This window comes from Piliocolobus tephrosceles, chromosome 9, assembly GCF_002776525.5.
Source record: "Piliocolobus tephrosceles isolate RC106 chromosome 9, ASM277652v3, whole genome shotgun sequence".
NCBI lineage: Eukaryota > Metazoa > Chordata > Mammalia > Primates > Cercopithecidae > Piliocolobus > Piliocolobus tephrosceles.
Genome location: NC_045442.1, coordinates 104,714,090 through 104,730,343, shown reverse-complemented (window position 1 = coordinate 104,730,343; position 16,254 = coordinate 104,714,090). Strand labels below are relative to the sequence as shown.

General features: G+C 44.2%; 1 protein-coding gene across 8 annotated transcripts in view; it reads left to right on the top strand.

Annotated features, from left to right (window-relative positions):
- The window catches only part of PDSS1 (decaprenyl diphosphate synthase subunit 1), a 51,295-nt gene that overhangs the window by 25,738 nt on the left and 9,303 nt on the right, over positions 1-16,254 (top strand). For 3 of the 8 annotated variants that reach the window (XM_023194826.3, XM_023194831.2, XM_023194832.3), the window contains 4 exons: positions 2,607-2,718; positions 2,815-2,924; positions 13,724-13,804; positions 13,950-14,063. In XM_023194826.3, coding sequence (XP_023050594.1) covers positions 2,607-2,718; positions 2,815-2,924; positions 13,724-13,804; positions 13,950-14,063 — 417 coding nt within the window. Of the gene's footprint in view, positions 1-2,606; positions 2,719-2,814; positions 2,929-3,548; positions 5,733-6,689; positions 6,914-10,967; positions 11,111-13,723; positions 13,805-13,949; positions 14,064-16,254 lie in introns of those variants that run through there. The other 5 variants (XR_002726884.3, XM_023194829.3, XM_023194828.3 and 2 more) reach the window with 5 other exon arrangements.

The following is a 16,254-nucleotide window of genomic DNA, read 5'->3' as shown; positions in this document are numbered from 1 at the left end:
GATCACCTGAGGTCAGGAGTTTGAGACCAGCCTGGCCAACAGGGCGAAACCCCATCTGTACTAAAAAAACAAAAAAAATTAGCCAGCGTGCGCCTGTAATCCCAGCTACTCAGGAGGCTTAGGCAGGAGAATCACTTGAACCTGGGAGAAGGAGGTTGCAGTGAGCCGAGATTGCACCACTGCACTCCAGCCTGGACAACAGAGACTCCATTTCAAAAAAAAAAGTTTGTGCAAACAGAACTACCCCACCTTCACCTCCTTTTCTCTCACAGATTTATAGTATTCCTGGTTCATTCCTATTTTTCGTATTAAAAGAAGATACACACACACACACACACACACATATATGTTTATTATTATCATCACATGCTGGTGTCATTTGAACATAAATGACTTTGTTTTGAAATCGAGTCCTGCAATTTCATTTATATGCCTTTTATTTCAAATTTTAGATGGAAAGGTTTTACATCCTGTTGACTAAATTCTATACATCAGAATGTTGGCCAAAAAAGCAGATGGCCTTTTGATTTGGAGAGGACGTGGGTAACTCTATGACCCGTCCCTGCAATCAGCTGTGTCTGTTTTCAGGCAGGGCCAGTCCTAAAGCCTTATTTGGAACCTTGGGTGGGGGAAGAGGATCAAGAGAACAAATGATGGTCTCCACCTTGGCTAGCCTCTGTGTGTCTGCCTCTGCCATTAGGGGCCTCTTTCTGAGGGCAGGCCAAGGATACATATGCTGCCCTCACCTGCCTCTTTCAGTTCTGACGGCCATCTGCTTAGCACAGGGCTACTTGCCAGTTCCTACCTGTTTCTGCCTCTGACCCACAAATGCTATGTTACTGATACAAAAACCCACACACACTGTGCCCTCTTGGTGAGCCCTTGTTAGGCCTGGCCTGGGCTTCCTATCTCTTCTTTCCTTTAACTCCCACCCCTGGCTGTCCACAGTCCTGTGGCTTCCATGTCATATGCTGGACCTTTTGGTCTCTAGGATCCCCCCAGCCAGGAGAAGAAAAAAGTAAAAGCCAATGGATCCTGAGCCCTGAGCTGCTAATGATGTAGGGGCTGGGTGGGAGAATATAAATGGGTACCTATGTATCATAATTTGTAAAATGACTTTATAAGCATATACTTACATCAGGATATTTTACATAATATGTATATTATATAAAGTGGTGATTAATTGGTAAACACACTGAACATCACTATTTTAGATACCATATAGTTGTGTTGAAAAGTACCTAAAATAGTTGTGTTGAAAATTCTATGAATTCTAGCCTTTATGACTAATTACTACAGAATATAACACGGCCGGGCATGGTGGCTCACGCCTGGAATCCTAGCACTTTGGGAGGCCAAGGCAGTTGGATCGCTTGAGGCCAGGACTTCGAGACCAGCCTGGCCAACATGGTGAAACCCCATCTCTAGTCTAAATACAATAATTACCTGGGCGTGCTGGTGTACGCCTATAGTCCCAGCTACTCATGAGGCTGAGGTGGAAGGATCGCCTGAACCCAGGAGGCAGAGTCTGCAGTGAGCTGAGATCGTGCCACTGTACTTCAGCCTGGGCAACAGAGCAAGACTCTTTAAAAAAAAAAAAAAAGAATATAACATATATATCTTTAAATATGCAAATTAATATACACAGCATATTTGATTATAGCATATAATTCAACTCTTTATGCAGTAATTTATAACTAGTTGCTAATACAGTGTAGACATCCATCACAGTCTAAAGAAGACGGAAAGATGTTGATTGCTTAGTGTTCAATGGAAAAAAAATTTGTTTTTGTCTGGGAATGAGGGGCAGTGTCACATAGTACAAAAAGCATTTCACTTGGAGCCAAAATTCTTTGGTTTAATTTTCATTGAAAATAACATGTTTCGTGCCATGCTCTGGGGTGTGCTCAGTACTAGCTGAGGTGATTCCTAATCCGAGCTCGCACTCCACCCCACCCTCCCCGTTGACCTGGGAGCATAGAGACTAGAGCATCACTGACTGGTATGCAAGATGTGATGGTCGCAGCATGCACGGGTGTTGTACTCACAGAAAAGGGAGGCATCTGACCAGACTTAGGGATCGGGGGGGACTTCTTCGAGGTGGCATCTGAACTAATTATTCAAATAAGTCCACTCAGTGAAGAAGGGGGCAGAACTTTTTGAGCAGAAGGAACAGTAAGTGGAAAGGCATAAGGGAAGAGTGAACATCCAGTGTAGTGAAACTGAAGGCAGCTGCATTTTGGTGGGGCTGGTGGGTGAAACTGCTCTCCCTCTCCAGGCATTGATTTCTTCAACTGTCAGCTGGGGAGATGGACACGGTCATCTCTGAGAGCCAGTCCAGTTCAAGCACTGTCCCAAATCTGTAACCGATTGTTACGAACTGGGAAGAGTGACATGGTCATCTCTGAGAGCCAATCCAGTTCAAACACTGTCCAAATCTGTAGCTGATTGTTACGGACTCCTGTTGAGGAAGAGGAAGGTAAAAACACCTGCATCCAAGATGAGCCCCCACTTCCACAAAGCTTCCTTCCAGTCAGGTTCATTGTTGGCTCTACTGCTCTGATAAAGTTTTCTGAACGTTTTGTTTTCCCCCTGTCTTTTTCTAGGCTGTTCTTGCTGGAGATTTAATTCTTTCTGCAGCATCTATAGCTCTGGCACGAATTGGAAATACAACTGTTATATCTATTTTAACCCAAGTTATTGAAGATTTGGTGCGTGGTATGTTGATTCTGATGTTTCTTCTTTGTTATTCAGTGCTGGTGTGTAGCTAGGCAATAAAACCACCTCTCAAATGACTGTTTTCCTTCTTTATAGGTGAATTTCTTCAGCTTGGGTCAAAAGAAAATGAGAATGAAAGATTTGCACACTACCTTGAGAAGACCTTCAAGAAGACTGCCAGCCTGATAGCCAACAGTTGTAAAGCAGTATGTACGTTCTGTCTTTCTTCAAGTTAAAGCCTCATAGCTCTTTTTTGGGAGCTAATTCTCCTAGAAAATATTTCAGTGAAGAATCTTAAAATAGTATCCAAAAATCCCAAGAGGTTAAGGAGGAAAAGAATGACATCCCCAAACAGTAGAGGACTTCTGCTGTGTTTTCATTTTTGCTATCTTCTGTTGGTATGCAGGTGTTAACTTTTCATCTTTTCTTCCCAAGAACTGAATCAAAACAAGCTTTCCTGCACCTTCCCCAATCTGATTGCCAAACTGTGTATCATTTTGAACAATTTACCATAATTTCTCTAATGATTGATGTCACACACACTCTTTCTGACACTTTACCTTTTAAAAATGAAGTGCTCTGTTCCTTAATATAATATTTACCCAGGAAAAGATATCTATTAGATTGTACTAGCATTCTATATACTTTTTTTTTTTTTTTTTGGAGACAGAGTCTTGCCGCGTGGCCCAGGCTACAAAGCAGTGGTGTGATCCTGGCTCACTGCAACCTCCACCTCCCAGGTTCAGGCAATTGTCCTGCCTCAGCTTCCCTAGTACCTGGGATCACAGGTGTGCACCATCACGCCTGGCTAATTTTTGTATTTTTCGTAGGGTTGAGATTTTGCCATGTTGGCCGGGCTGGTCTCAAACTCCTGGCCTCGAGTGATCCACCTACCTTGGCCCCGCAGAGTGCTGGGATTATAGGCATGAGCCATCGCGCCTGGCCAATCCTTCTAATATTTTACATGAAATATAAACAAGTCGTATTTCTTCAGAGTACAAAGTGAGTATAAGCCATAACTGTTTCTCCCCTTGCTTTCTCCCTGGCCTTCCCTCCACTGTGCATACACTTGTATACATTTTTTTTTTTTTTTAAATGAGTAATGCCTTTAATCTGTAGACAAATATGTGGTATTCATTGTTAGTCCAAGAATGAGAAACAGTCTCTCCATAGAATTGTTTCTCTGCCCATCTCTAAGCCTGACAGATACACAGAGATAAAACCTGGACAAATGACCTTCCCGTGTAATTACAGCCACAAAATAAGGAAGACCTGTAAGGGTCGCATGTCAGTTGCTGCCATGATAGACTCCTAAGATAATTAACAGGTAAAGAGAGCTTTTGCTCAGACCTCTCAGGTGAAAAAGTCTCTTGCTGTTAGTGTCTCTGTTTTGAAAAGTGTCAAGAAATGTATAATTGCAAGCCAGAAACGAATGAGGACAATCTTTTCTTCCTAAAAAGACTTAATGGAAACTTTAAGGAATGTGAATGATGTAGAACATGCCAGCCACAGTCTCGACCACTTTTGTCTTTTTATTAAAAGGGCTATTATGTTTTTATTTCCAAGAAATTATGTGGGTCTTTTTTTTTTTTTAAGTGAGATGGAAGAAAGTACAGACACAAGATGCTAAATAAGAGAATAGCCTATTTTAAATGGGTGTTCTAACACTTTTACAGTAATCCTTTATATATTATCGTGCCCTTGATGGCCCAAATCTCCCTGAAGGTCAGGATCCCTCCTCTTAACACATTAGGATGCCTTAATATTACTTATTAATATTTATCCTTAAGGGGATGTGTTAAGTGAGGCCCATTGATAATTTCACAAGTTTGAGACTGCAAACTTAGAAGCATTAGCATGGCCAGGCGAGGTGGCTCACACCTGTAATCCCAGCATTTAGGGAGACTGAGGTGGAAGGTTTGCTTGAGACCAGAAGTTCAAGACCAACCTAGGCAACATAGCAAGATCCCCTCTCTACTTAAAAATAATATTTAAAAAATAAAGTCTTAGAAGCATTAGTAGTAGTGAGACTGTTGGAATTGGAAACACCAAGACTTACTGTCTGCACCACGCGGACATCCCACAGGCACAGGGGGCGGCACCAAATTGGAGCTAGCACAGAAATTCACTCAGTGATGGAATCTTACAGATGATCCAAAGAAATGGACCTGAGTCGTGATAGAGAGGTTTCCTCGTGCTCACCGTTCTCTGCTTAAGAAGCCAAAGATAATGCACAGGAATTCTTTTATAAAGATATGCAATTCATTCTTCAAAGATTAGCAACTGAACAGTGAACATGTTAACGTGGCTGGACCCTTATTAAAAATGAAATGTTTCATGCTGTCCACTAGGGGGCATGCTGGCATCGTCCCAGCACTACCTCCTTTTCATGTGATTTATTCCTAAACTCCAGAGCTCTTAGAATAATAAAGCAAAATCATAGTGTGAGCTATTTGAATAAAAGTTTCTATATTTAAGTGCCTATGGGTGGAAATATTCCAGAGGTGTTATGGATTCAAAATGGCTTTTTTTATGTACTCTTGGTATTTAAAATGCAAAGCCATGCGAGCTCCAAAGAAATGCATACAAAGCAAATTAGACACACCAAAAAGAGGGGAGGAGGAGAATTTGAAGAGCAGAATTATTACAGAAGAAGAACTAACAGGATTGCAAAATGTGTTGAGAATTGGAGGGAAACTTACAAGCTGCATTCTACTAAGGATGCCATTTTTTCGTCTCCCCTCCTTTTTTTAGTGAAAATAATATTAACATCTAAGAGAGGGTTGTCACTGGGGATTGTTTTGTGATTGACTGATATTAAAATAGAATCCATTTTAGGCCAGGCACAGTAGCTCACACCTGTAATCCCAACACTTAAGGAGGCCAGGGCGAGTGGATCACTTTAGTCCAGGATTTCAAGACCAGCCCGGCCAACATGGCAAAACCCCATCTCTACTAAAAATACAAAAATTAGCTGGGCGTGGTGGTGCACACCTGTAATCCCAGCTACTTGGGAAGCTGAGGCAGGAAAATCGCATGAACCCTAGAGGTGGAGGTTGCAGTGAGCCAAAATCACTCCACTGCATTCCAGCCTGCGCAACAGAGCGAGAGTCTCTCTCAAAAAACAAAAACAAACAAACAAAAAAACAGAATTCATGTTATTATCAAAAGATGACTTATTTATTTACATACATACTCATGCAAAATACATTTTGTAGTTTAGTAATGAAGACTGTGGCTTGTTCCCCAGAAAATCTGGTGGGAATGAGACCTGAGAGGTCAGGGGGTCTGTCCAGTTGTTGTGCAGCCAGACAGCAGCTGAGCCGGGACTTGAACCCAGAGCTGAGTATGGTAATCCTGCCTTTTCTGTCTCTCTCTCTTTTTTTTTCTCCTGAATTTCTGTTCTCTCCAGGGCTGCTTGTGGCCTGGAATTAATGGGCTGTCTTCCTATTACTTGATTTTCAAAGCCTTCGGTACCACTACGGAATTGCATATTGTGGGTAACGTTAGCAGAACACCCTTTTTTATTTAATTCATTTTTTTGAGACAGTCTTGCTCTGTTGACCAGGCTGGAGTGCAGTGGCACAGTCTCACCTCACTGCAACCTCCACCTCCCGGGTTCAAGTGATTCTCCCACCTCAGCCTCCCGGGTAACTGGGATTACAGGCGCCCACCACCACATGCCACACCTGGCCTCTTTTTTTTTTTTTTTTTTTTTACAATATTCGTATCTATCTCTAGACCTCATTCAGATCTTGCCACTTGTGAACTGTTATAACAAAAGGGAACACGTACTTTTCTGTTCCAGCATCCAGTCCAGGATCTCACGTTGCATTTAGTGGTCATGACTCTGTAGTCTCTTGTCATCTACAACAGTATTTCTGTGCCTCTCATTTACCTTGGTATTTGGAAGAGTGCAGGCCAGTTATGTTGTTGAGCCTCTCAGTGGGGCTTCTCTGATATTTCTCAAGATTCGATCCAGGTTATGAATGTTTGGCAAGAATACCACAAGAGCGGTGCCGTCCTCAGCTCCTCACACCAGGAGGTACATGCTGTCTCTCTGTCCTGCTATTGGTGCTGTGTGCCTAGATCACTTGATTAGGATACTGTGGGGCCGGGCGCCGTGGCTCATGCCTGTAATCCCAGCACTTTGAGAGGCTGAGGTGGGCAGATCACCTGAGGTTAAGAGTTCAAGACCAGCCTGGTCAACATGGTGAAACCCTGTCTCTACTAAAAATATAAAAAAGTAGCTGGGCATGGTGGCAGGCACCTGTAATCCCAGCACTTTGGGAGGCCGAGGCGGATGGATTACCTGAGGTCAAGAGTTCGAGACAAGCCTGGCCAACGTGGGTGAAACCCCTTCTCTACTAAAAATTAAAAAATTAGCCGGGCATGGTGGCACATGCCTGTAGTCCCAGCTACTCAGGAGGGTGATGCAGGAGAATTGCTTGAACCTGGGAGGCGGAGGTTGCAGTGAGCTGAGATTGCACCATTGCACTCCGGCCTGGTCAATAAGAGTGAAACTCCATCTCAAAAAAAGAAAAAAAAAGATACCATCTGCCAGGTTTCTTCAATCTAAAATTACTATTTTAACCTATTTTGGGTGAAGTATTTTCAGATTATGTAAAGATTATTCTGATGGTTGTCAAATGGCTGTTTTTCTATTTCCATCATTTCTTCTATATCACTCTTTACAAGACAGTTGGTATTCTATTTATTATTATTATTATTATTATTATTATTATTATTATTATTATTTCATTCTCAAAAGAGGTGGAGAGTTGGTATTCCATTGTAAGGAAGCTCTAAAGTGTATGGGCTCTCTTGGATTCTGATTTTATTCTGTATCTTTTTTTTTTTTTTTTTGAGAAAGGGTGTCACTCTGTTGCCCAGGCTGGAGTGCAGTGGCGCAATCTCAGTTCACTGCAACCTCCACCTCCTGGGCTCAGATGATCCTCCACCTCAGCCTCCCGAGTAGCTGGGATTACATGCGCCCGCCACCATACCCAGCTGACTTTTTGTATTTTTAGTAGAGACGGGGTTTTGCCATGTTGCCCAGGCTGGTCTCAAACTCCTGGCCTCAAATGATCACCACCTTGGCCTCCCAAAGTGCTGGGATTACAGGCATGAGTCACTACGCCCAGCCATCTTATTTTATTCTGTAGATTATAACACTGTCATTATTTATTTTAATAATTATCCAACGTATGGCCCATGGGGGAGGCCCTTTAATCTGGTTCTGTGTCCTCCTATCATTTTTTCAGCACCCCATTTCTGGCAGGAGATATTCAGCCCTGTTATTCACTGTTCTCCAAGGAACCCACATTCCTTTTGGTGGAAAATGGTGTTAAGAAACCAGAATTTGAGTACTGGGTGTCATCGTTTCTAGACCCACCCAATGGACAGAGCTAGGAAATACATGTGTGTATTATATGTAATGTAGGTAGATACAGGTATATCTTTCTGTACCCATCCGTACTTACTCAAAACCATGAGGTATCAAACAGATAGTTCTAAATCCATCTAACACCACAGGATTTGTGGTTTATTCCAGGATTCCATCTTTCCATATTTGTAACTCACTTCCCAAACAGTGAGAGACCTGGCTCCTATTCTCCACGGTGTATTTATTTGCACAATCCAAGAATATACCATAGGAGTTTCCAAATTCATGACTCATCTCTCTGTGAAAAGCAAACCCAGTAGCTAGACTTCAGTATTTGTTTATCATTCCTTTTGTCTTGGGCCTGAGGATAATAGAATCAAAGTACTGTTCAAAGTTACCTTTCTCTATGGATCAGTGTGGTTATGTTATTATTTGGAATATATTAACCCATTTATGCTGGTGTTCCATTATTGGAACGCTAAGCTTGTGGAGTTATTTCTATCCTACTGCTCAATGTCATTACCAAGGTCTGATTTTTCACACAAAAAAATTTGCAACCTCCAGCATAAATGGGTTAATAGTTGGGTTCATTTTTATTCCATTTTAGGGATTCCCTTTCATTCTTGCTGATTTCGTGTTTTGGTTTTGAGCATTTTGTTATTGTTGCTGTTGTTTTGAATGTTTGAAACAATGTGGCTGGGCACAGTGGCTCGTGCCTGTAATCTTAGCACTTTGGGAGGCCAAGGCAGACGGATTGCTTGAGCCCAGGAGTTTGAGACCAGCCTGGGCAACATGGCGAAACCTCTCTCTACAGGAATACAAAAATTAGCTGGGCGTGGTAGTGCACACCTGTAGTCCCGGCTACCTGGGAGGCTGAGGTGGGAGGATCCCCTGAGCTCTGGGAGGTTGAGGCTGCAGTGAGCCATGATCACACCACTGCACTCTAGCCTGGCAACAGAGTGAGACCCTGTCTTAAAAAAAAAAAAGAAAAGAAAAATTAGCTCCAAAAGTCAGAACTGTGCAATACAGTAACTCTCCCTTTTTGCCTTGTTCTCTTCCCCTGCCGCCTTGTAGGTAAGCAGTCTTGTTCGTTTCTGGTTCCTCCTTCCTGGGTTTCATTTTGCACAAACAAGCAGACACAAGTATGCTCAATCTTCCCTTCTTTCTTACAGCAGGAGGTAGTACCCTAGACTACTCTGCTTTACTTTGCATTTCTTAACAGTTTATTAGGAAAATGATTCCACGTTGGTTTGTAGGATCTTCCTCATTTTTAAAACCGCTGTATCAGGGCTGGGCATGGTGACTCACGCTTGTAATCCCAGCACTTTGGGAGGCTGAGGTGGCGAAATCATGAGGTCAGGAGTTTAAGAGCAGCCTGGCCAACATGGTGAAACCCTTTCTCTACTAAAAATACAAAAATTAGCTGGGCGTGGTGGCGTGCACCAGTAATCCCAGCACTTCGGGAGGCCAAAGCAGGCAGATCACTTGAGGCCAGAGTTCGAGACCAGCCCGGCCAACATGGTGAAACTCCATCTCTACTAAAAGTACAAAAATTGGCCAGATGTGGTGGTATATGCCTGTAATCCCAACTACTTGGGAGGCTGAGGCACAAGAATAGCTTGAACCCGGGAGGTGGAGGTTGCAGTGAGCCGAGATCACGTCACTGTACTCCAGCGTGGGTGACAGAGTGAGACATCTCAAAAAAATTAATAATAATAATTAATTAAAACTTTTTTTAAAGCCTCTGTATCAGATCCCATTGTGTGGACATAGCATGGTTTGTTCAGCCAACCTTCTATACATGGGCATTTAGGTTTCCAGTTTTGCAATTACAAACACTACTGCAAGGGCTGGCCTTGCATAAACCTATTTTTGTGTTGTGAGAGGAGTGCCTGCAGGGTGAATTTAGGGGTAATTGCACATATGGTTTTGTTAGGCACCACCACATTTCCCTCTGTTGGGTCTGTACCAGATGTGTTTCCACCAGCAGCTTTTCAGAACCTCTTTTCCCACAGCCTTACTAACTGAATGTGCCATTACGCTTTTGAGTTTTTGCTAGTCCAGTAGAGGAGAATGAATTGCAGTGGAGTTTTAATTTACATCTCTCCTTTCTGAGTGAGTGGAACATTTTTCAGATGCTTAAGGGCCATTTATTTATTTATATATTTATTGGAGTCTCACTCTGTCACCCAGGCTGGAGTGCAGTGGCACGATCTCGGCTCACTGCAACCTCCACCTCCCAGGTTCAAGCAATTCTCCTGCCTCAGCCTCCCAAGTAGCTGGGATTACAGGCGTGAGCCAGGGCGCCCAGCCCTTCCCAGTCTCATTGAGACAAGGCTTGTAAGGATGTGATGCAAGGTGTGAACGTTCCCCAGAAAGAAATGCATATGCACAACACAGCCTGGCTGCAGCATCTGCTACAAACAAAACAGTCCGTCAAGCTCCACTTTCTTTGACTTAATCATTCTTCATGCTCCACCCATTTCCGGAAAGATGTGAGGCATCTCTCTGATGCTGAGCGCAAGGCTGTGCACCTGTTTGCCTTCTGTGTGTTGTGCCATGTTGTGTCTAATTTGTGGCAGTTGTTCTCTGTTTTCCTGCCACAGATCCAGACAGTCCTGACCTGGGATGGGGAAGCAGGACTCTCTGGCATGGTCTTTATGCTACCCCAGGGAAATCTGGGATTGTTGAAATCTGAGCAGTAATGTCCCTTCGCCATGTGTCAGGCAGAAGCTGCCCACTAAATAACCTCTGTGTCAGCATGTGTGGGCAGAGAGGGGACAGTGCAGACAGGCTGCAGCTTTGTGCTTACTTGGACACATTCCTTGACCTCTTGGAGGTTCCATTTTATTGCCCAGCATAGAAGCAGCACAGCAAAGTGATGAAGAGAACAGTACCTAGAGCCAGACCGTCTGGGATGAAATTCAGGTTCCAGCGTGTCAGAGCCATGTAATGCCTGGGACCGTCTATGCCTCAGTTTCTCGAACCTCATAAGTGACTTAAAAGGTGAGAATTCTCAGAACAGTGCCTGGAACATAGTGGATGCTGAGGAATTGTTAGCTTTTATCATCACCAACCACATAATCCACATTTGTGGGATATTGTGAGGTTTAACTCAAATCATACGAAGTACTCATCATATGTGCTCCACACATTTTACTCCATTAAAATGTTCACTAACAGAGTTTTAGGCCCAGCGCGGTGGCTCACGCCTGTAATCCCAGCACTTTGGGAGGCTGAGTCAGGCAGATCACCTGAGATCAGGAGTTGGAGACTAGCCTGGCCAACTTAGTGAAACCCCGTCTCTACTAAAAATACAAAAATTATCTGGGCGTGGTGGCACACGGAGGCTGAGGCAGGAGAATCACTGGAACCTGGGAGGTGGAGATTACAGTGAGCCCAGATCGTGCCACTGCACTCTAGCCTGAGTGACAGAGAGACTCTATCTCCAAAAAAAGAAATAGATTTTTAGAAAATCTTTCACTTTCCAGGAAGAAAATTTATATTCTCTATGGCTTTGTGTTGAGGAAACAGCATTAATCTCACTACAGGAGACTGCTTCACTCTCAGTGATTTCTGTCTAGGAATATCTTGGTTCCCAGTATCATTCTGGCCTGAGCTCAGCACATCCCAGGCTGCCCAGATCTTGCCATGCCCTCCTTTGAGCCAAGCTGATCTTAGCTTCTCTCAGAAGTTTCTGAATTGCCCCCCATGTGGTCTCCCAGACTCTTTAGTTGAAAAAAGGAGCCCTCCCTGACTGCCCAGAGGTCAGTGCCTGCTCACGGGAAGGGGTTTGCTGTTGAAAGCAGTTATGAGCTTACTCTTCCCTCAAGTCCGTGGCCACCTAACCCTTTATGGTGCATGCAATTTTACCAGGTACTTATGGCCAAGCCCTACATAGTCAACAGACCTCATTAAGTTGTCAAAAAGCGTTCTCAGGCTGAGGACATTATGCAACCTGGCTTTCGTTGGCCGAGGTGCATGTACACTGCCAAGGCTCCTATTTCGGGTTCCAGTGGATGAGGAGGACAATTATTCGTAATAATGGCAAACAGCAGGGTGCGGTGGCTCACACCTGGTGGTAATCCCAACGCTTTGGGAGGTGGAGGTGGGAGGATCAAGAGCCCAGGAGTTTGAGGCCAGCCTAGACAACATGGTGAGACTCCATCTCTATGAAAAAATTAAAAATTAGCTGGGTGTGGTTGCACATGCCTGTAGTCCCAGCTACTCAGGAGACTGAGGCAGAAGGAACCCTTGAGCCTGGGAGTTCAAGGTTACAGTGAGCTGTGATTGCACCACTGCACCACAGCTTGGGCAACAGAGTGACATCCTATTTCTAAAAAGAGATAATAATAGCAAACACGCATTGAGTTCTAACCAGGCGCCAGGCACTATACTGAGGGTTTAAATGCAGCATCATGTCTGTTTCTCACAGCAACGCTACCAGGTAGGTGCTTGTGATTTCCACATTGTACAGATGAGGAAGCTAAAGCCGGGAGAGGTTCAGTAACATGCCAGCGTCACGTGGTACTTGTAAAGGGCACAAATGCAGCCCCACAGTCTCACAGCAGAGTCTGCAGCGCTGTACCACACTGATGCCTGAGCAAAGTTCACCCCCTGACCGGAGAGCCACAGAGGCAGGACCGAAGGTCAGGGGACAGGGTTTCCTAGCATCTGCGAGCCTTTCAGAAAGGCAGCTAACTGCGCAGCGCTCCAGCTGGCTTTCTCATGGAGATTCAGCAGAGACATCTCTCTGGTAGAACACAGACCGTCTCTCCCCTCCCCCTTGTTGGTTTTACCCAGGCTTTGTTTTCTGAAAATGTGGCTGGGCCTGCTTAACATGCTTAGCAGGGCACTGGGAAATGCGCTTCAGTGGCCGGTGCCAGCTAGCTTTTTGGAGTTTTAAAAAGACTTTCAGAAGTCTTATTTCTCCCCCACTGAGAGGAGGGAAAAGGGTTTTTATACAGTAACTCCTTTTGAGAGAAATGTGGAAACAGTGGGACCAGTGAAGTTCCTTCTGATAATAAAAAAGCGATATTTGTGTCTGAAGCAGGAGGCTTGAGACGATTTTTATGGACAAAGCAAGAAATAACTGCATTCAGAAACAGGTGAAATTCCCAAAGATGATGAAAAGGACTACAGATGGGGAAACTGTGTGTGATTACATTAGTATCTCTTCCTGAAATGAGGGACACATTGATGGAGATTATTAAAGCCAACAGTAATTGGGCTAGCTTGCCGAGTGCTAGAAGTCAGTATTTCACAGATGAGTGTCTGTTTCTTGCGCGTGTCAGGAAGGTTTACTTAGCATGTTACCGGCAGAATTAGTCCAGCTGTAGCTCTGTTTTTCCTAAGCAGTGGGAAAGGCTGCTTATCCTGTCTGAAAGCAGGGGCTGGAGAAGGGGAATTTTCTTAGAATTTAACAACACAATCTGAGGCTGAAACTCTGTGATTGGAAATGCGGTTTTGTACATGCTTGGTGTCCCTCTGATGTCAGCATCTCCTGACTGTATAATTTAGCCCCGCTACCTCCTATTTTAAGGAATTCCTTCAGTCAGGGGTCAGCTGCTTTGCTGCTGCCTGGAAGCAGCTTATCTCAGAATGGTCTTTCTGTTTCAGGTCTCTGTTCTAGGATGTCCCGACCCAGTGGTGCATGAGATCGCCTATCAGTACGGAAAAAATGTAGGAATAGCTTTTCAGGTTGGTATGCTTTTTATTTGTAAGAATGGTGGCATAGTGATACAGTCAGCATTCTCCCCTAGTGTGGAATTGCCAAAATAGTAGGAACGATGGCAGCGATGTTGGCATGGCGGTGCTCCTTACATCCCATTTTTCCTTTTGCCAGCTAATAGATGATGTGTTGGACTTCACCTCATGTTCTGACCAGATGGGCAAACCAACATCAGCTGATCTGAAGCTCGGGTTAGCCACTGGTCCTGTCCTGTTTGCCTGTCAGCAGGTAAGTGTTACGAACTCCCTTTGACACACCACTGATAGCCCCACAGAACTGATGTCCCGTGACACACCTGATGGGAAGGTTGCATAACAGAATAGATGGGAAGGCATTCAGGTAAGAGATCACAGGTCTGCATTTGATCCTGGCTCTGAGTGAGATGTTAGGGCTGGTCATTTCACCTTGCTAAGCCTGTTTCCTTATCTGTAAAATTGAGAAGATCAGCTTTCTCCCAGGGGGGTTGTGAGGATTAGCTAAGATCCTATTTAAGATCTTTGTGTCTTGTGGTGTGCCAGAGGCATTTGAGGTAGCATCGTGATTATTTCCATATATTCTGGCCACTGGCAAAGTGAACGGTTTCCAAGTCTTGATTATAGGACTGGACTCTGGTGGTCCTCAGAGCCCCTTAAAAGGCACAGGAGGCATCAGGGGCCTCCAAGCATAAGAAATTCTCCAGTTTTAGAAGTTTAATGAGACTCTGCTGCTCTGAGAGAGGCCTTAGAACTTCGGCCATTGCCTCAAAATGTCAAGAAGTCAGTGGAGTAGACCCACATAGTTCCTTCTTTCTCCAGATCGAGGGACTGAGAAGTGAGGAAGTCAGTACAGCTGCCCTCGTGTCCCCATTAATGTGAATGAAAGGCTTAGGAAGCTTCAAAGATGTTCCCTCGACTGACAAAGCAGACATCCTCACAGCCTCCCCTAGACCCTGGCCACATGGCTTGTGGCTGTACTGAATGTTACTTGAAATAAGTGAGTCATTAGTTGGTGTTGGAACAGCTTGTTAATAGATTTTCATCTTAGTAGTATTTAATTTGGTATGTAGCAAAGCAATAAGATGTTCATCACTGTGCCATGAAATTCAACAGTAGCTCTTTGGTCTAATATTATAGTAACTTTTGGTCTTTCAGAGATTTTGCCTCATTCTGTCTTCACGTTCACGAAGGTCAATCATGTCCTCCATAGAATTCAGTGATTCCACTGTGATACAGAAACCATGGCCCTTGCTTTTGGTGGGTTTCTGATTGGAGAAAGGAAAGGTTATCTTTCACCCACTATCTAGCACAGCCGTTGGCAGCGTGATTCTTCCCAGGGGAGGCTGATGTTCTGGGTGGCTGGGCCAGGCTACTTTGGCAACTTGCTAGGGCTATGAATGGAGGTGTCAGGGCACTTTGTAGGAGCACCTGCCCTCATTATTACAAGGCTTCCATCCTCTCAGACTTTGGAGGCTGAGGTAAGAAGTGAAAGATATGCTATGAATAGGTCCTCTCTCCCAATGAGACTTACTTGCCAGCTCAAAATCCAGGAGCATAATACATGTGCCCAGTTTTGACAAAAATTTCTAAAAACCCCCTTTTGTACATTGAGGCATGAGTGAGGAACGTTTGAGCCGTGTAGATGTTATGCCGGGGATCAGAAAAATGAGGCACTGGCTACCACCTATACAACTGTGAACATTACTTCTCAGATACTTGTTAGTAAACATGAGTGAAGGACAGTAAGATGGACTGAGTGTGCTGAAATCCAGCTAGCTTGGTAAAGATTCCTTTACCTAGGCTCTAAGATTATCAGGATAAAAGGAAAAAGCCTCTCCCTGGAGAAGTGTCTGAAAACGTTTTGGTTGCTGTATTTGTAAAAATCTTCAAATTGTTAAATACTTGTTATGAACCCCAGAATACTAAGTTATCGGTTGAGTCCTTCTTAAACCTTAAGTTTCACTCTGAATATATTTCGAAAGAAACTTACTTACTTTCCCCTCCACACACAAAGGAGTAATGGCTAACTCTGCCTTCATATATAGTGGGGGACAGGGGAAATGGACCTCTATAAGAGATTGAAAAATGCTGGTTAAGGCTGGGCGCGGTGGCTCATGCCTGTAATTCCAGCACTTTGGGAGGCCAAGGCAGGTGGATCACGAGGTCAGGAGTTCAACACCAGCCTGACCAATATAGTGAAACCCCATCTGTACTAAAAATGCAAAAGTTAGCCAGGTGTGGTGGTGCATGCCTGTAATCCCAGCTACTCAGCAGGCCGAGGAAGGAGAATCGTTTGAACCTGTGAGGCAGAGGTTGCAGTGAGCCGAGATCGCACCACTGCACTCCAGCCTGGGCAACAGAGTGAGACTCCATCTCAAAAAAAATAAAAAGGGAGAAAGAAAAATGCTGGTTAAAAAACACAAGCAAAAGGAAGAAAAGAGATT